General features: G+C 43.8%; 1 protein-coding gene across 1 annotated transcript in view; it reads right to left on the reverse strand.

Moving 5' to 3' along the window:
- Positions 1–20,978, reverse strand: part of DNAH14 (dynein axonemal heavy chain 14) — a gene marked incomplete at its 5' end in the record, with an annotated part of 313,251 nt that overhangs the window by 166,532 nt on the left and 125,741 nt on the right. The window contains 5 exon segments of the mRNA XM_090036082.1: positions 4,130–4,382; positions 4,801–5,017; positions 15,764–15,911; positions 16,781–16,895; positions 17,601–17,690. Of these exon segments, the coding sequence (XP_089892208.1) occupies positions 4,130–4,382; positions 4,801–5,017; positions 15,764–15,911; positions 16,781–16,895; positions 17,601–17,690 (823 nt within the window).

Genomic DNA, 20,978 nt, shown 5'->3' on the forward strand with positions numbered 1-20,978 from the left:
TTGCCCTCTCTTTGCTTTGGCTATCTGCAACGCATTCCCACCTTAACACACCCCTTTCCCCTGCCATGATGCTCCAAGGCACTTAGAGCAGCGTAAGAGTCAAGCCCCCAGGGGCATGGAGCAGGGGGTGTGGCTCCCTGCTGCCATTCCAGGACATTGAGCTGTCACTGCCCTGCCCTGGTTACCCAACCCTGAGCTCTGTGCCACTCAGAACTCCCCCCAGAACCAGGGTTAGCTCCTCCTCCACCCCCAAGAGCTTGGGGCTGAGATGAACAGCATTTGAGGCCCCTTGCTTCCTGGGCTGACTAGGAGCAATTTGCTCTGGGTTCAACATCTATACCTGCATTCAGGCACATTAACATAAACTGCCATTGGCTAGTACCTGTATCAGTCAGTACTAACAAACAGCACTTTACATTCATCTATGGTCCAGTAACTTCTGTGCACGTGTAGACAGTGATGCATCACTGCGCATTAGATTAGTTTAATAGACAGTAAAGTGCTCAAGTAGACATGCCCTCTGTGTACATGTGTGACTCACTTTTCTTTAAGGCTCTGAGGTGGGGTAGACCAGTGGGAGTGGAGGCCTGCATTTCCCAGGCAGGCAGCTTCCTGCAGTAGCCAGAGGCGTGGCAGACAGTTGGGCCTCCTCTCTTGCCTCCTTTGTCTTGAAGCCCCATCCCTTTGTGCCTCCTGCAAGATGAGGGGAAGGGAGCTGCACTGCTAACAGGCTCCTGTGCCCACATGGGGCTCAAGAGTTTGTCTCCGCAAGGTGTTTCCTTGTGCATGAGAGGGCAGCACTGGGGCAGGAGTTGCATGCACCCATCCTGCCTGTGGGAGGGCGGGCAACAAAATTTTGTTTGCCTAGGATGACAAAAATCCTTGCGCAGGACCTAGACCTACCCACCTTTCATATTAACAGTTTTTCAGGGACTCAAGTAAGGTTGAATAGGGCAGAACTTAGGTACTCAAGTCCACTTATAAGCTTAGTAGGTGGAATAGAAGTATAAGGTTGGTCAGGAGTTTGGTGCTTGTTCTTCATACGTCAGTACATTTTTCTTTCAAGGGGACACAGTGATTTTCTATACACTTGAGAAAAAAGTAATGAGCTGTGGGAACAAGCACCAAATTTCTGACCTCAGCTCTATCTCCATCTACTGGAGCACTGTCTATAACGTGGTAAAGAAAAGCCAACAGAAAAACAGGTAGTATCACTATACCAGATTTGACAGTCAAGAACTCTTGAAACAAATGTGAAAAATATTAAGCAGCCATTGTAAATTCAGGGGAAAAAAGGCAAATTGAATGAAGCATCAATTCATCCTTTAATGAAAGCTCTGAGTCAAATCACAGCACTAAAAGTATTATGAACCAAACTTGAAGTGATGACCTCAAAAATCCAGCTATAAAATCAAATAAACCAAGCACAGAGAACTTTAAGATAAGACAATACATAGAGAAGAAAGCTCATGGCCTGAAACCTAAGATTCAAGCAATACATAGAGAAGAAAACTCATGGCCTGGTAATTAAGGAAATAATTGAAAATCTAGGAAACAAACAAAAATAATTCATAAAAGGGAGGTGATAGTTACCTGATGCTGGTATAGAGAAGCAGTTAAATAACTTCCCTTCCCCAGAAGAACAAGGCATCAGAGAAAGAACTATGTCTTAGAGCAAAGGGCTCATTGCATAGGATATGTCTACACAGCACAATGTGGTACTGTATGGATACCTCACATAGCTCTAAAATAGCGAGACAGACTGATCACATTTACACTGTAGGAAGCGTTACTATAGGTTAGGGTGTTGTTACATGTTACCTGTACCACAAGTCAAGAGCTCTTAAGTGGGAGCATCTTCAAGTTAAGGCAGGAAAAGACAAACTAAGTGAGCTCTGAGCATCTGAGAGAGAATCCTTTTGTGGAGGAGAAGTATTATTTCTAGCTTGTGTTGCAGTAGACACGGACAATCTATCCTCTGGAATATTACCACCCTGGACTGAGAGCTGGAGAAAGCTGGAAGCTGAAGGAGTCCCACAGAAGGTAAGAAATCCCTACCCTTCCCCTCTGTGTTAAGAGGCACAATCTCTCCCTTCCCCTCTTCCTCTGCTCTCATTCTGGGCTCACCCCCCCATCTCCCCTGGATCTCTTCCCCATTTTCTAGATCCCTGCTCACCTGCAGCTGCTGGTGCTGGCCCAGGGGACAGGAAAGCACCAGTCCTACTCCAGGAGTTGCACAGGGGCTGAGCTAATCCCAAAGTGTCAGAGGCAGCAAATGGACAGGCTCCCCCTCCCTGCCCAGCCCTAGTGGTAAGCACCCAGGAGTTGGGTTCAGTGGTAGACAGGTTCCCCCTTCCTGTCTGCTCCCCCCAGGTAGTCCCAACATGCTGGAAGGGGGCAAGGAGGGGGAACCCCCACCCCCCACTGCCACTGCTTTCCTGGCTGAGCCCTGTACACTTGCTCCTGTCCCTGTCCAGGGGCTGCTTCTCTTGCTCCTGAGTCAGCACTAGCAGCCACAGGTAAGCAGGGAGCTGGGAAAGAGATCTGGTGGGAGATGGAGGTGAGCCCCAGGCAAGGGAAAGGAGGCGAGACATGGGTGTAGGGCATGAGCCACTGGAGGTAGAGCCACAAGAGGTGGAGCCACTGGAGAGCTGGTGTGCATTTCCTAGCCATGGCCCTGCTTGATAGCTCTGTAGCAGCAGGTCCAAACAATGCATGTTAGAGAGGCTATTAACCCATAATGTGTGACTACTTGCACAATGTGCTAACTTTAATGCCACCTAGCTTTAGCATATCCCAGTCCTAATGTGTAACACCACCCTTAAAAAGTTTTCTAAGCAGTTACACAGTAATGCTTACTATGATCTAAATGAAACTCATTCTAAACACTGGAGTTTTTGATAATGCTGGTGTGCTGTGGGAGCTGGGAATGATAAACAGTCTGTTGTTGGTCCTAGCCCCCTCCCCACCACACCAGAACTGGTTCAAGACTTCACCTCACAAGAGTACACAGATCACCAGTCTTGAACCAGCTCTGGTGCAGTGAGGAGGGGCTGGGACCAGCAAATAACTGTTTGTCATTCCTAGCCCCCCATTTCACTAAAGTCTCCTGATTATATTACCTCTGTGAAGCAATTGTACATTAGCTCAACATATGTTAAATAATATGATCTGGTGATACTCCTCACCAGAAAAAGTACTAACTTTGCTATGCTACAATAGCACTTAGCATGTGTTTTACTGCTTCAATGTTCAGATGCAAGTGTTTATGTGCAGTTAACATGTCCTAAGTGTAACGTGTGACAAGGCCTTGAATTCACTGTTTCTCAGTCTGGGGGTGGTGTCATGTTGTGCAAAAAAAGGGTAAAGACGTCTATTTGATCAACATTTATGCCGCCACAATTTTTTTTTAAGATGGCATAAATGAGAAATTAGCTACCGTCTGTTTCTACCCTCAGGGTCAACATTAGGGTGATTTAACTTCCTTCTACTGCTACAGGATCACGGAAACTAACACCAAGATCATAAGAACTTCTGCACACTCCTAAGCAACTGCCCAAGTCTCCCTCAAAGTGGTTAGAATGTGTTTGTCTATATCCTTTGGGTATTTATACAAATTAATTACTGTGTCATTATGGCCACGTCCAGATGAAAGCAGACATACAATATGTGGCACCACAGGCCCATCTGCAGTGCCACACACTGCACACGCAGATGTTCCCTACACTGCTACCTTGCAGTGAAGGGGATGGGGGTCCTGGCCCAGGAGATCCTAGAGTCAGAAAAACCCACACTGAAAAGAAGTGGGGCAATTCACATGGCAGCAGCACTTCAAATCAGAGCCTAGCTGGTCGGAGCCATGCTCCAGCTGCCTGCCAGGCTTCCTGCTATGGCTGCAGCCCTGGAAGGCCCTCAGGCAAGGTTACTGGAACCAACACAGTTCCTGGCCCCAGCTTCCCCTACCCCACCTGAGGTTACCTGCCACCCCCACCCCCACAAAGTGTGTTGCTACTTGTCCCCAGGGAAACAAGCATCCATGCTCATCCGGATGTGCCATATACGCACAAATAATAAGATCTACCTGGAAGGAAAGAGTATTTTAAGTGAATTTGAAAATATATTTACTTACTGTGACCAAAGCCTCCATTTTTACTCATTATATCAATAAAAGCACCAAGGATTCTGCAGAGATTCATTACAAGTCCCATCTGCTGAACGGGAAATGGCTGCATTTTCTTGTGTCTATCTAAAAAGTTTAGGCCTTTTTCCATGCTTATTTCAAATAAACTTTCAAGGACCTTTACACCACTTTGTGGAATGATTCTGGAGATCTTCAATAGCCAAGTCTTAACATACGGTTTCCATCCCAGATTAGTTGGATCCTATTAATTAAATAAAATGAGCTATATATATTTTTCATCATAAACTCTCAGAAGTGTGTGTGTTCTCTACAAAGTATATAGTTTGATCCTGCTTTAAATAAAGTAGATTTTTTTGTGCTTCTGTCTTCAAAGGGATCAGGACTGAACACAAACACGTATTTGGACACATGAATATAAAGGTCACTGTATTCCTATCAGTATCATAGGATAATTAGTTCAACCATCAGCATATGTGATAGGTGGATTCAAATATTTGCAATCCATGTCTTTGGGTATAGAGGTAACTCTTGTACAAGGGTATCTGGCAACCCAATGCTGCATGGGTTTTGCTGCTTGCCTGTATTATTATAAATAAATTATAAATTATAATTCAAAGCTAAACAATAATCTATGGTTGTTTTTCTTTAAAAAGCCTTACCACAAAAACCATTGCACATCTACTGACAGTAGCAGGGCTAGCCTGAGAGAGACTATCCACTTCAAATATCATTCTGATCCTTGGTGGCAAGTTAATTCTTTCACTGTTAGCAAGACAGAGCATTCTAGTGTCATCTAGAACAGTATTTAAGTTTTCTATCCAAATTGTGTCTACTGGGCCATCCAAGATTATCCACTGCCAGTCATTATTAGTTTCACCTGCAAATAAGCATTAGACATTTGGTTCACAATTTGACTGTCATAAATGCAACAAAATTATATATATTAGTATATATAAAATAAAAGCCTTAGTCTGTCTGTCTGCCCATAACACTTTATTTGTACTCTGACTGGTTGTCTTGGCAGCCAATCACAATACTGACTGAAACAACCCATCAGAGTGCTCTGAGAATGTTCCGGACAGGAGGCGGCAGTGGTGGCATGCCGTCACGATGGCAGGGACAGAGGGGACAGAGTTGGGGGGCAACACCAACACTGTTGGCCTTACCCCCTCCCCCTCCCAGCCCTGCTCCTTGGAGGCAGTGGCGATAGAGCAGATAGAGCCGGGGAGCGAGGCCAGCACTGTGTTGTCCCCCCTGGCCCTGCTCCCTGGAGGTGGTGGTGGCACAGGGTGCTGGCCAAGGGGGATGGAGGGGATGCCAGGGCAAGCTTCCCACCCCCTCCTTCTCCTGGGAGGTGGTGGCTACGCAGAGTGCTGGGTGGCAGCGCTCTGTCCCTGCCTACCCACCCTGCCATTCCTGACAGGTAACTGGCTAGTAAAAATTAAACCTTGAAATGTGTATTGGTTCACCAGACAGAGTTCTTCGGGTGAATGTGATATCTTTTTTTTATAACAGCTAAATAGTTGGAAAAATTGTTCTTTGCAAGCTTTTGAGTATAAAATACCCTTCTTCGGGCATAGAGAGAGTTGACTGGTATTTTGTGTGCTCTCCTAGATAGAACAGAAGCCAATATGCAAAATGCAGGTCTGTAAAAATGTAAATGCATGGCAGTGAGGATCAGAGGCCATGGGAGACAATAGGTGTGAGACACGTAGGTGAGGTAGGGGAAAAGGGGGGATGTTGAACTGGTGATAGAATACAGCTGGTAAAATGCAGACAGACAGGTTACCTATCAGTTATTAGGCAGGTTATAATGTGCAGGTTATCCAATGTCTATATTTAGTCCATGGTTTTTTGTATCCAGTAGATTTATGAAGTGAATTTAGTAGGCTTGTCTTTGAAAGGTGTTTCAAAGGTGAGCCCCCCAAATTCCCTTTGAGGACTAGAACTGAGAGACTAGAGAGTGTGGTTGTCTTGTGAGAGGTGTGTACCCACAGGAAATTGGGTATTTTGTCTTTGATAGATTTCCAGTGTGTGTTTTTTCTGGTATGCAGTTGTTATTTCGTTTCTCCTACATATTTTCCATCAGGACATTAGGCACTGGATATTACATTTCTGGAACTGCAGGATCACCAAGCATTCTCATTATCTGCATTTACAACTGTTCCCATCTTTTCACTACCAATTCCTTTTACACTTTGTTTTTGTCTCCTTTGTCAAGTACATAGAGACTGCCAAAATTAGTGGAGGAAGGAACTGTGATTTTTATGTTTCTAGAGAACCAAGCGCTTTTCTGGGTGCCATAATTTATTAGTAATAACTACAAACTTCTTAGCCATTCATCTCTTTAATAAACAAGAAAAGTAGTGGGAAGCTGTACTTTAACAATGCTGTTTATAGTTGCCTGTCATGTTTGAGGGATGGCGATGCTCATCATAATGGAAAGGTGCCAAATTTAAGTGCCTCAGTGAAAAGTTTCAATTTACGTGACAACAGCCTCTTAAAAAGCAAACAAAACCTTTAACAAGTGCCTAATATCACTATTAAGAGCCATCATTCTTACTCTGGGTTTTTTGCCTGACAAGAGTCAGAATTTGTCAGCTGGTACAAAGGTAATACATAGAGCAGCACAAGCCTCATAAAGGGGTAGGAAGTAATCATTTTGGCAAGTTTACCATATAGATGCATCTTCAAAGGTTTTAAAGCAGCACTACTTTAGATTCAAGGAAGAAAGGAACTGGATGTCATGAAAGCAGAGAGACAAAAAGCAGATTGCATGATTAACAGCTGATGCAAAAGGATGAGAAGACATTATGTGCACTGAAGGAAGATGATTAGTAGTCTGTGTCCACCACAAAGAGGAGGACAGGAGGAATTCCACCATGGTAGAGGTTTCCACTTGATACCAGGTCCTAAGCATGGAAACTGTGAAAGATACATCTATGTATACTGAGAGTCAACTATCATGGACGTGTATATGTGGACATGTGTAAGAGGGCGTGGATTTCCAGGAAGGTGGAAGCTGGAAGCTTGTAACTTCTGGCAGCAAGAAGCTGTCATCCCCATGTGCAGTAGTTTGCCTGGAGAACAGATATAGAGCACTAGTAACAGAGGAGGAGGAGTACATTCTATTGGTGGAAGAGGCGAGGCTAGGAATCCCCAAGGTGGGGAGGATCGAGACCACTGCCACGAAGAGGAAGAGATGGGTGGTGGTGGTTGGAGACTCCCTTTTGTGTGGGATGGAGAAATCCATCTGCAAGCCTGACCTGTTGTCCCAGGAGGTCTGCTGCTTGCCTGGAGCCCAGATCTGTGATGTCATGGAAGGATGACCGGGACTTGTCCAACCTCCTGATTACTACCCTATGCTGCTTATCCATGTGGGCACCAGTGATACTGCTAGGGGTGACCCTGAGCAAACCAAGAGTGACTACACAGCTCTTGATACAAGGGTGAACAGGACGGGGTCACAGGTGGTGTTCTTCTCAATCCTTCCAGTCAAGAGAAAGGGCCCTGGCACGAGTGGATGCATCCTGCAGATCAATCCATGGCTGCACAAGTTGTGTTGCCACCAGGAATTCAGCTTCTTTGACCATAGGATGTTGTTCCAAGAAGAAGGCTTGTTAGGAAGAGATGGGATCCACCTGACAAACAGAGGGAAGAGCAGACAGGTTTGCTAACCTAGTGAAGAGGGCTTTAAACTAGGTTCACTAGGGGATGGAGAACAAAGCCTTGAGGTAGGTGGGGAAGTTGGGGACCTGGAGGAAACAGAAGCAGGAGGGGGCAGCTGGGGAGGCCTCATTCTTCCTGAGAAAATAGGGCAATCAGCTAATCACCTCAGATGTCTGTACACAAATGCATGGAGCCTGAGGAACAAGCAGGAAGCCTTGGAAGTCCTTGCACAGTCAAGGAACTGTGATGTGATTGGAGTAGCAGAGACTTTGTGGGATAGCTCACATGACTGCAGCACTGTCATGGATGGATACAAACTGTTCAGGAATGACAGGCAGGGGAGAAGAGGAGAAGGAGTTTCACTTTATGTACAAGAGCCATATGATTGCTCAGAGCTCCAGTATGAAAATGGAGATAACATGTTGAAAGTCCCTGGATTAAAGTTAGAGGGGAGAACAACAAGAGTGATGTTATGGTGGATGTCTGTTATAGGCCATCAGACCAGGAGGATGAGGTACATGAGGATGAAGCTTTCTTCAGACAATTAGCAGAAGTTTCCAGATAAGAGGCCCTGGTTCTCATGGGGGACATCAATCACCCTGACATCTGCTGCGAGGGCAATGCAAGCAGGAAGCAGTGCACAGGAAACCAGGAAATTTTTGGAGAGTGCTGGAGACAAATTCCTAGTGCAAGTGTTGGAGAGACCAACTAGGAGCCATGCTTTTCTTGACCTACTGCTCACAAAACAGGAAAGAATTGGTGGGGGATGCAGAAGTGGATGGCAAGTTGGGCAGCAGTGACCATGAGATGACTGAGTTCAGGATCCTGACCAAAGGAAGAAAGGGGAGCAACAGAGTATGGACCCTGGATTTCAGAAAAGCAGACTCTGACTCCCTCAGGGAATGGATGGACAGGATCCCCTGGAAAGCCAATCTAAGGGGGAAAGGAATCCAGGACAGTTGGCTGTGTTTTGAACAAACCATCCCAATGTACAGAAAGAATAGTAAATGTGGCAAGTGACCAGCTTGGCTTAGCAGAGAACTCTTTAGTGAGCTTAAACCAAAAAGGAAGCTTACAAGAAGCAGAAGAACTCGGGAGTATAAGAGTTCTCCTTTTCAGCATCCACTCTTCACCACTGTGTGACATAGGATGCTGGGCAAGATGGACCTATGGCTTGACCCAGTAAATGATAGTTCTTATGTCCTTATGAAATAAAACTTGACAGCTACTGATACATGTTTATGTAAAAGAAAAGATATACATATACAAGCCTTCAACTGTGGAGGATGTAAGGAAGACAATTATCCTTATTTGAAAAATTAGTTATTTAATACCACTTTAATGCAAAAATCTGGAAACTGAGGACTCTTTTGTTCTTCCTTTTATTTTATACTTTTTGCCAAAAAAAAAAAAAGGGGGAAATTTCTCCTTTTATCAGCTTCTGATATCATTTACCACTAAAGGCAAAATTTCTTCAGATGAGGCTTACAAATGTTTTCCAACAGTATTCCTAAAGACATCTGTGATGCCTAGCATGCCAACTGGTACAGGATTTTAACATCTTGCCTGCAGCAGCTCTGAAGCCACAAAGCTCCAGTATTTTAGATGGAAGAGGATGAAGAGGGTGCAACTAATGCATATATTCCATGCACACGCGATCTGTCTGTAGAGTGCTACGATTGTCTGTTTATGCCACAATCATCCAAGAGAATTCTGTGGATAGAATCATAGCACTCAGTATTAGCTAGTTTAGGAGCTACATGAGAAGATAGCATTAACGAAAGAGCCACAGCAATATTTACACCCCAAGATTTGCTGTAGGAAAGGCATACAATTATTTTTAAATCCATGCACAAGGTAATATTTTCTGTAAAGTTGGAGAGACACTTGTGGTTTAGAAGCCACAGTCTGGGCGTACCTACACAAGATGCGTTAATGAGCATTAGCTTAATTTAATGCACATTATGGGCATGCATCTACACATGTGCACCCTTAATGCACATTAAAAATGGTGAAATTAGGCTAACTGCACCTAAATTTAGTACCTGGAAATGCATGCATCAAATTTAGGCATGATTAGTCAAAGTGCATTAGCGCATATATCGACATGAGCCGGCACTAACATTAGTGTTGGGTCTGCCCAGCCACTAGGCTACAAGCGGGCAATTATTTTGGGTGGAGGGCCACTTATCGAGTTTTGGCAAGCTGTCAAGGGCTCCATGGGTAGCCCTGACCCTTGACAGGTGCCCCACCTCCTGGTCACCAGCTCGGGACCAGAAGTTCTACCCTCTAACCCCTGACCTTTGCCACCAGAAGTCCCTCCCCCTGCCCCCAGAAGTACTCCTTTCAGCAAGGGGTTTTGCCATCTCAGAACCAGAAAAATACCAAATTATATTCTAAAAAGTGATCATCTACAACACTCATTAATTTGATTTTTAACAATATTTTGTCCCGATTTACATGTGTTTGTGTAGTAAATACAGAGGTGACTGCACAGTACCTTAAAATGAAGTCTTATTCTTGTATATCATGTGGCGTGGGTTTAGGTTTGTGGGAGTTGTGGGTGTGTGGGTATGTGGGGTGTGGGTGGCTATGGGGGAAGGGTTGCTGGGGTTTGTGTATAGCAGTGTGAGGGGAGGAGTAGGTGCATGTGTATGGAGGGGTGTGTGTGTGGGACTTACCCTATGAACACACACAGACACACTCTGCCCCTGTGCCTGCGCATGTGCACGTGCACATGCACACGCGCGTGCGCGCACACACACACACACACACACACACACACACACCAGCCCCTTACCAGCCTGGTCCCATGGTCTGTGGTTGGGGGAATGAAGCCAGGAGCCACAGCCACATGGAGCAAGGCGGTGGCAAGAAAGCAGAGAACTGGCTAGAGGTGGGCGGGGCTGGGCTGCTCAAGCCTGCTGAGTGCTCCCTCTGGGTCCTACTGCCCCTGTCTCTAGCCAGCTTTGACGGGGAGGCAGGGCAAATAAATATTAATTAGTAAATATTTTAGGGGCTCCGCGGACCAGATATAATGGCCTGATGGGCTGGATCTGGTCCGTGGGCTGTATTTTGCCCGTCCCTGCACTAGGGGCACATGGCAGGGCTGCAGGGAGTTGGGACTAACTTTAGTGCCAAGTCCCGGCATGTGTAGACACCTGCCAAAAATTGTGCAATGAGCATTATTTTAATGCGCATTAAATTTAGTTGTGCTTAAATGCACATGTAGGAGTGCCCTCTGAGTATTACAGAGATACAGAAAAATAATGGGAAACAATTTCTCAGGAATTGGGGAAGCAACAACTTGGCTTCAAAGATGTTTCTAAAGCTCTAGTGACAACTTTTTCATGACAGCATCAGTTTGATTGTTTTATAGATTGTGTCATAGAGACTTTTACAGATAGTATAATAGTGTTTAGAAAGTCCAGGCACAGGCTTATCTAATCTGTCATTTGGATTAAATTTTGGTACCTGACAATGCTCAGATGGAATGTCATAGTCCTTTCTGCAGAATGCCAATAAGGCTTGTAAATATTTTTCTATGGTGGCTGGTCAGTCATTCTGGAGCAATTGTAATTTAGCAAGATCACCAATTGTTTGTACTATTCATAGGCGACGTGCAAGGAGGGTACAGGGGGGCACATACCCCCCCAAGACTGCCACCACCGATGCCACTGCCAGTTTCTGCAGGTGGTTGCCACCAGCGGCTGTGGGAGGTCCCCATTCACTGCTGTCTACTGTGCAGACAGCAGTTGTCGGCGGTCCCCATTTGCCACCCACCACTTGCCACCCACCCCCTGCTGCCAACTGCTGCAGCTGCTTGTGGGCAGTCCCCATTTGGCCCGCCCTCACCACTGTCACTGCGGCCACCTGCAGGCAGTCCCTGGTCATTGTCGCCATGCTCCTGCCGCTGATGCAGCCACCTGTGGGTGTTCATCATGCCCCCCCAGGTTCTAGGGGCACGTGTTGTTCATGTCTGTATTACAGTAGCATTTATAACTCAGGCCATTACTGTGCCAATCAAGAAGTAGTTATCCTTGCCATAAAGAGCTTTTTGTTTCGCTTGGTGCCCAAAATGTAATTTTTTCAAAAAAAATTTAATTCCTGCACCTGGTGGATTTCAGGCTGGATGCCAAAAACTTTCAGATGCTAATGAAGAATCCATGCTGTGCTTCTTTTCTGATGTCTAGGCCATTACTGTAGGTACTTCCAGGATGAATGAAGGAGTTCCTGTTTTCTGTTGTGGAGATTCCCTTACTATCTACAAACTCAAATGGATGCTAGGGCACTAAGGCAAAGAGAACTGCAATTTTTCCTATTACTCTTTTCTGTAACTTCTAACATTAATTGTCTTGAGAGACAGAAGTTTCTTTGCTGTCCTGGAAATTATTTTCATTGCCAGAAAAATTATTTGATTACTCGTCCTTGTTTCTCATGCTGCAAGCATAAGCCAACCTCTAATGTAAGGCAGGAAAAGAATTATCTTGAGAATACCAGGATTGTTTGCCACATGGTATTTCATGCCTTCTTCTGAAGTAGACGGTACTATACTGTTGTTACTGTTGTAAATGGTACACTTGATCTGAACTAATCCAATCCCATAAGACCACTCTTTTTCTTGGTGGGGAAGGGTGGAGGGGAAGGGTTGCATGAATAAGAGATACCATTGATATAGCTAGCACTGGATACAACCTGGTTGAAGTCCCAGACCACACATGTGCCATAGATGTGCAGATGGCATTACAGGGAGCGTAGCTAAACCTTCGTGTCAAAAATTGGAGTACTGATTCATATCTACACTCACTGCAACATCAGGAATCCTTTGATTAGCACTTTCTAAGGTAGAATGTTAGAATGATTGACTTTTTAAATGCTTTTGCAGGATCACCCCCAAATCCAGGCGACTGAAGATGAGGACAGCTATATGCTGTAACTGTTTCATGCACCTGCTCGTATTGCACTTTCACTGTGAGATAAATAATGACGGATTTTCCCTCACTTAAACAGGTTTAAATTATGGTCCAGTTCCAAGCTGTGAAAAGTCCCATGGTCCACATACAGCCTAGAGGGCCAAGTGACTGACACCCCTGCTCTGCCCTTTTCATTGGCAAACACAAACACTTGTGATAAAAACATTTGGCTTTCCTGGGGAGAACCCTATATTTTCTACCTGCCTGCTTGTCAGTAGGAGGGCAGGATGTCAGGTTGTGCCAAACCATACATCAGCTCTTGGAATTTTCCAGGATCTTCAAAAAGATGGAGCTAGGGCACTCTCAGAGGGAAATGAAGATTCACAAGATTCCATAAACCTTCCCCTTCCCCTTTGTAATGGGAACTAAACAGGTCTAAAGAAGAAGGGCCAAGTGCTGAGAAATACTCAGAGGAGATCCATCTCTAGAATGGGACATGCACTAAGCCAGTGCTGACCATGCCATTGCCAAAACTGGTTCCAGACTATAGGTACTGCCAAGGCAAACAGGCTCTAGCCAAAGGCTCCTAGTATGGGAAAAACTCAGTATTAAGAACATGTATATGGTCAATTATTTGTAGAAAAAAACTCTTTTAAAAATTCTGCCTATTGTAGTACCCACCAAAATTTTAGATTTATCAGTGCAGAGTGTCAGCACCACTAGACAGCTTAATGAAAGAGTCTAAGGTAATACTAACTACGAGTAAGTCCATCAAAATTGGGCCAGTAAGTGATCCCTGTGTTTTAAATTGGAATATTTAGGAAAACTGGCCAGGTGAATGATGGTTACAGGTTAATAGTACCATAGAATCATAAAAAATGTAGGGTTGGAAGGGACCTCAGGAGGTCACCTAGTCCAATCTGCTGCTCAAAGCAGAGCCATAGCCAACTAGATCATCCCACCCAAGGCTCTGTCTAGCCAGGCCTTAAAAACCACTACGAAGTGAGGTTCCACAACCTCTCTGTTCAGATAGTTGAAGACTGCTGTTAAATCCCACCTTAGTCTTCTCTTCTTCAGATTAAATAAGCCCAGTTCCCTCAGCCTCTCCTCAGAAGTCATGCTCTCCACTAGACTCTCTCCAACTTGTCCACATCCTTTCTGTAGTGAGGGACCCAAAACTGGACACAGTACTCCAGATGTGGACTCACCAGTGCTGAAGAGGGGAATATTCACTTCCCTGGATCTGTTGGCAACTCCTACTACTAATGCAGCCCAATATGCCATTACCCTTCTTTGCAACAAGGGCACGCTGTTGGCTCATATTCATCTTATTGTCTACTATAACCCTCAGGTCCTTCTCTGCAGAGCTGCTTCTTAGCCAATCGATCCCCAAGCTGTAATGTAATTGTTCCATCCTAAGTGGAGGACTTTGCACTTGTCCTTATTGAATCTCATGAAATTTCTTTTGGCCTCATCCTTCAATTTGTTGAGGTCTCTCTGAATCCAAGCGCTACCATCCGGTGCATCTACTACTCCTCCCAGCTTGGTGTCATCTGTAAACTTGCTGATGGTGCATTCCATCCCATCTTTCAAGTCACTGATGAAAATATTGAACAAAACCAGACCCAGGACCAACCCCTGGGGCACTCCACTTGATACCAGCTGCCAAAAGATTACTACCCTCTGAGCCCAATGATCCAGCCAGTTTTCTATCCACTTTACAGTCCCTTCATCCAACCCATACTCCTGTATCTTACTTATGAGTTCATCACAGGTTCCTCCTCCTCCTCAGTTCTAGCTCATCATTGAAGATACAGACAGAGAAGAAACAGAAATGAGTTAGACTTGAGTGAAAGGAGTTCCTTTTGTTAAATAATGTTTACCAGGGTGATTCTACCTGAAAGCTTGTGAAGAACTTTTGTTCCAACTACTCAGTTGGTCTAATAAAAGATATCATATCTAATCAAAGAACCTTGCCTACCATTTGTTCAATATTTATATATTCAGAGTACTTACAGTCATTATAAGGACATTTTGTTGCTTGTTTGCTTCTTACTGCCACTGAAGAATTGGTTTTTTCCAAGGTGTTCAACTAAAATAAGCAGAGAGTAATATTTACTATATAAATTATACTCATACCACATATACAATTAAGAGCCCATTCTAGCAAAGCAGTACAGTGCCAGGGAGGCACAAAGGTGGCTCACAGCCTCTTTGACCCTACTCTCCCTGTAATGGATGAAATCTCAGTCATGAAATGTAAGCATTAAACTTAGCAGTTTGGAGGATGTAAGAAGAACTATTTGTAAGACCCACATCTAAAAGGAATCCATTTGTTTTTGGAGATGCCTGACATTGAAGAACAGTCTGAAATTAAACATGTGACTAGAAACTATAGCCCCAAGGATGAAATCTTGATCAAAGATAAAGCATTAATTGAGTTCATTAACAGCAACATTTGATCAGAACAGTATAAACTGACATTCTGCTAGCTCTTCTTAAAGGAAGTGAGTATAGAAAAGGATAACTGTGAGGAAAGGAGTGAGTGGGGGAGTGAGCTCCAAGGATAGTTTTTGGCATAACTCAGAGGTTGTCAACCATGGGTATGCATACCCCCTGGGAGACTTGAGAAGGCCCTAGGGGTTATGTGCAGCTGGGTGGGGATGAAGCGCCACCATGCACCATCCTGTGCTGCCACACAGGCACCACCCACCTGGCCAGACACGGGGGAAGCTCACATGATGGCTGCCACCGCTCCGCATTCAGCCATGTGCTCCCCCATCCCCCCCCGGCCAACTCCACATCCATACACCAGGGGTACACTGCTCCATATCCAGCCGCCAGGGTACACTGATCTAAAAAGGTTGAAAACCCCTGGCATAACTCGAAGTCCTGTAGCTGGCTCAGATTACCAGTCATGTTAGACTCTAATGTAATTCTTCCTATTAAAATAAATTTTGAACTCACAGTATAACAGTCCTGAATCTCTGAGGTGGCATCAGTATTTGCCTCCTTTTTTTTTGTTTTTTTGATGGAATGTTTTGCAAATGTTCGAACTGCTGATGCCAAGAGCCCATCAGACCACTCCATGGTGCTAGGATCAGTCTGTCCAAAGAGCTCTCCAAGACTGACACACTTAGGGTTTATAACAAAGGTTTCTATTTTTCCCTTCTTTGTTGAGTTCTGAAGTGAAGAAAAAAAATGAACTGCAGAATTTATGTCCTAGTATTATTTTAAGTCTAATTCAATCACAAGGCCTTTAATCCTGAGATTGAAAAGGCACTAGGCACAGGCTTTGAAAGCTTGGCTTCCTAAGTTGTTTTGTGACATAAATAAAACAAATTTTGCTGGCAAAGACTGGTACTAACTTGACACTTATCTGCTTTGCAAAACCACCATAGAATTCTGGGGGAGAGGGGGAAGCAGGGTTGGACCTGAACCAGGGTGGGGTTCAACCCAAATTGGGGGTGAAGGAAGGTTCGGAGCGGGGTTGGACCTGAACGGGGGTGGGAGGGAGCAGGGTCCAACCCAAACTGGGGGTGGGGGGAGTTGGGTGGAGTGGAGTCAGACCTGAAGCAGGGAAGGGGTGGAGCAGGGTCAGACCCGAAGTGGCTGGGGTGTCAGACCCAAACCAGGGAGGAATGGAGTGGGGTTGGACCCAAAGCAGGGGGAGGGGGAAAACGAGGTGGGGTTGGGCCTGAAGCACAAGGGGGGAGCGGGGGAGGGGTCATACCTGAAGTAGGGGGGGAGTGGGTTCTGACCTGAATTGGGGGGGCAGGGGGGAGCAGGGTTGGACCCAAAGTGGCAGGGGGAGGGGGGAGGGGGAGCGCAGGGCTGGACGTGGGGCTCCATCCCTCCTTCCCCCATCATTCTTGATGGGCAATTTGCTAGTAAATAAATAAATGTCTTGACTGACAAATTTGTTTGTAAGTAAAATAAATCTGAAAATGAACTACAGTACATGCATGTTAGCATTGCAAGGAAATTAAAACCAAGAACTTAAAATTAAGGATTAAGCAAACCCTTTAAAATCTTACCTGCAAAACTGGCTCAGTATTAGAAATTTTTTCCAAATGTACAGTAGGTAAAAGTACCAAAGCTGTCTCCAAAATTGTTCTAACAGTAGTTTTCCCTCCACCTGTAGGGCCTACTAACATCACACCAACTCGAGTCTGAAAACATATGGGCAAAATCAACTTATTATAGGTAGTATTTGAGGCTTAACATTCCCAGAACATTAGACTTAATTAGAAAAAATACTTGTAGTATGTGCAGATACGGATTTGTTCTTGTTTCTGAGAAATAAGTTTCTACCACAGCATGTTTCATTTTTGTAGTTCTCAGCAGACTCATGGCTGTTTTGGGGGTTTTGCCATATATCTTCAAAAATATTTAAAAAACTACTATGTGAAACTTGTCAAAAACCCCAACAATTCATTTTTGTGCAAAACTTTTTTATTCTTTTTCCCCCCAACACTTAGAAGAAAATGAAACTACTTCAAAGACCTGGACCTCCCAGGCCAGCCTCAAATTGCTGTGCCATTGAGTCAATCCCTCTTTTTGACTCAATGACTATTTCATGATTCATAACAAAATGCAATGCCAACAGAAGACCAGGTGACATTACTGCTCTTTGTGATGCATTTCTTCGTGCCAGTGCTTTGACTTAGACAAAGCAAGAACTTGAATCTTTCACATTCAAAATAAATATCCTAATGGGATAATTGTGTATAAGTGGCTGTCTCTCACACACAATGACTTTTGCTGAAATCACTATAGTCCAGTGGGGAAAATGGTTTTGACAAAACAGAATGTTCTAATATACACAAATATTAAAAAAAAATTTCAATGTTAAAAGAAAAATCCACCATACTTACCAGAATTTGATTGTAAAACTGTATAACTTTCTCTATTTGAGATGGCCAAGGCTGCAAGCACAGCTGTTGTGTTGCAGCAGCTATTGCTTTCTAAGATAAGAAAAAAAATGCTATTAGCTAAGCAATAGTACTTAAAATAATTATATGAATTGCTTTAAAGTAAATTTCCCTGAAAATTTTGTGTTCTTTTGTATACAAAAAATAGGCAGTGGTATAAATAGAAAAACAAAGCAAAACAGATGGCTTCCACATTATCTAGGGCTAATATCATATATTTTCAAATAAACCATGTACCGTTCTTTAAAACCCAGCTGCTGGAAAGTTCAGTGTGCATTATAACTGAGAAATATGGTAAAAACAATTTGTCTCATTTAAGAACACAAGTGAAAGTAAAATCTGCACACAACTCACAGAGAGCAGAACATTGAGTAGGTTCCAGTCCTTAGCTGCTACTATTTATTTACTTACAGCAATGAAATTTATTCTTTCTTTATTCTGTCTTCAAAAACAAGATGTATATTATATTCCAAGGTGTGTTGTAAGCAAAAAAAAAAAAAAAAAAAAGAAAGAAAAAAAAGGTATTTCTGAAAAAACATGTTTGTAATAAATGGTCTGGTCCCTTAAAAGCCTGTGAGTTTCTGACAGACTAGAATTCAATAAATAATGCTTCAAACTGATGAACATTTTTTATAATTAACTGCTTAACTGCAAATGTAACAGGGTTCTTAACTATAACATGCATCTTATTTCATATTTGATACTGAAGGTCTTCATTTAAAAGTTCCCTGGATTTTCTATGGACAAGGAAATTTCAGAAGTCCATACTTGAATGACAAGACTACACCTTTAACTCTTAAGTTCATTCTTTCCTCTCCTACAAATAATGGACTTGAGAAATCACTCCTTTAATTTATACCAGTGTAGTTCCATTGCCTAAATGGCATGAATCTTAATTTATATCTGTATAACATGATCTACAAAAAATTCTGCATATGCAAGAAGATGGCTTTCAAAATGCATTTTGAGAAGGGTTAGTAAAATGTAAGCATGAGATTCTACGCCCTGGGATGCTGACATTGATGCTTTGGTTTGAGGTGAGAAACAATCTTCTGTAGCAGGTCAAATGGAGAAAAGCAGAGGGTGAGGAAGAAGCACAGTTACTAGTCCCAAAGTGTTACTGAAGGGCCCTGTTGAGGATGACTCATGACTTCCCCATAGGAAAGCATTTAGTGCATGAAAAGACAGAGGCCTGTTGTTGGGGCAATTTTATTGGCCAATGATGCACCATAAGGTGGTGAACTATTGCGGGTCGTGTCCTATATGTCAGCTGTTAGCCACAGGCAAGCCTCCTATAGCTTTGCTAGTCCCACTCTGCTTGGTGGAAACACGATTTGAAAGGGTTGTGATGGACCTTGTGGGACTGCTTCTGAAAAGCAGCACAGGATACCAATTTATACTAGTTATAGGATGCATCTACATGAGACACTACATCACTGTAGCAATGAGCTACATTGCTGTAGTTCATTACTGCAGCAATGTAGCATTGGTGGGCATGAACCGTGAAGCCAACACTACTGTGCAGTAGCAATGAGCTACTATGCACTGCAGATGCTCACTGCTAATTTGTACTAGCATGGGAAACATCCTGTGCAGCATCAGGACTGCACAGTAACACCAGTTATTGGACAGTCATTTAGTACTTACATAAGTAAGTACCTAATGACTGTTAAGTCTGGCACACATGTAGATGAACCCCTAATGGACTAAGCAATGTAGTATTCAGAGGCCATGCCCATGTGGACAGTCTCAGTCCCAAAGGTGACAGAGACGCTGTTGACAGTTTTCTCTTGGGTGGGGTTTCCAAGGGAGATACTGATGGACCAGGGAAGTAACTTTGTATCTGGTGTAATGACAGGCATGTGCTAGACTCTCAAAATTTAAAAACTGCAGACCTCTATACACTACCCACAGACCAATGGAGTAGTTGAATATGCTTAAAGAATATGCTGAGAAAATTCATAGCAGATGAGCCTCAGAAGTGGGACCAGTGCTACACCTTATGAAGTAAGTTGTCAAGAGGGGCTGGTAGATTATGAGGTCCACCAACTAGACAGGTGGAAACCCAAGCAGATTTATCATATTAATTTGCTTAAGCTGTGGAAAGATAGAGTGGCTGAATATCCCGACAAGCTAGAATCAGGTCCCCCCAGAAGAACTTGGGACCCAGCAGGTGGTGGAACTGAGAGCTCAGCTAACTGACTGGCAATGAACACAGGTGGGACAGATGGTTAAGGAATCCAGGATGTGTTTCGAGAGGATCCAGGAGAGGCTAAAAAGGCAATACATCACACTGAGACGCCACTGGACAAGGTAGTTTGGGATGCCTGGAGACAAATACCACAGAAGCTACACAAGCAGGAGAAGGCTGAAATTAAACAGATGTTGGATAAAGGAGTGATTATAGAGTCGCAGAGCCAGAGGAGGAGCCCAATTGTGGTGGTGCTAAAAACCAATGGGGCTATTCAACTATGCATCAATTTTCAGAAGATAACTCAGCTAAATTTGATGCATATCCCATGCCAAGCATAGATGAGATACTAGAGAAAATTGGACAAACCAGCTACATATTCACCCTGGACTTCACAAAGGGCTACTGGCAGATACCGCTGGCAAACAGGGACTAGAAAAAGACAGCTTTTGGGAGACCATGGGGTTGGTCATACAAGTTTAAGCAGATGCCTTTCAAGCTCCATGGAGCAGCAGTCACATTTCAGAGACTTATAAATTATTGGCAACATACCAGAAACATGCAGCAACATATAGTGAATCCTAGGAAAAGAAGATACCCAACACCTTGTATTCCAAGGGGGCCGTGACCAGATATGCCCATTTATTGGCAAAGTGGTGACTTTGTGGACCTAACCACAACCTTCAATGAAAAGGCAAGTCCAAGCTTTCGAGAAATTATCAGACTATTACATAAGCTGATCAGACCTTCCAGAAGGCCACAGAACCCTTATACCATTCCCTGGCGTTGCACACAACTGATTTTGATTGGCAGTTTATTGTATAGACGAATGCATCAAACATGGCACTGGGGTGATGTTACCTCAAAGAAGAGAGGGAATGAAATATCTTATAAGTAGGAAACTACATTCATAAGAAAAAACATTCCACCATGAAGAAGTAATATCTTGACATTAAGGGGGTTGTAGAGATGTTCTGGTATTATCTGTTAAGCTGGCAGTTCACCATAATCACAAAAAATGCTCCTTCACACTTGCTACAGTGAAAGGAAAACAGACAACATGAGGCTCGTGAGGTAGTCCTTTAGTTTACAACCCTATTGTTTTTTAATGGAGTATCACCCTGGGACTT

This window comes from Crocodylus siamensis, chromosome 1 (assembly GCF_052110815.1).
Source record: "Crocodylus siamensis isolate JL-2025a chromosome 1, ASM5211081v1, whole genome shotgun sequence".
NCBI classification, from domain to species: domain Eukaryota; kingdom Metazoa; phylum Chordata; order Crocodylia; family Crocodylidae; genus Crocodylus; species Crocodylus siamensis.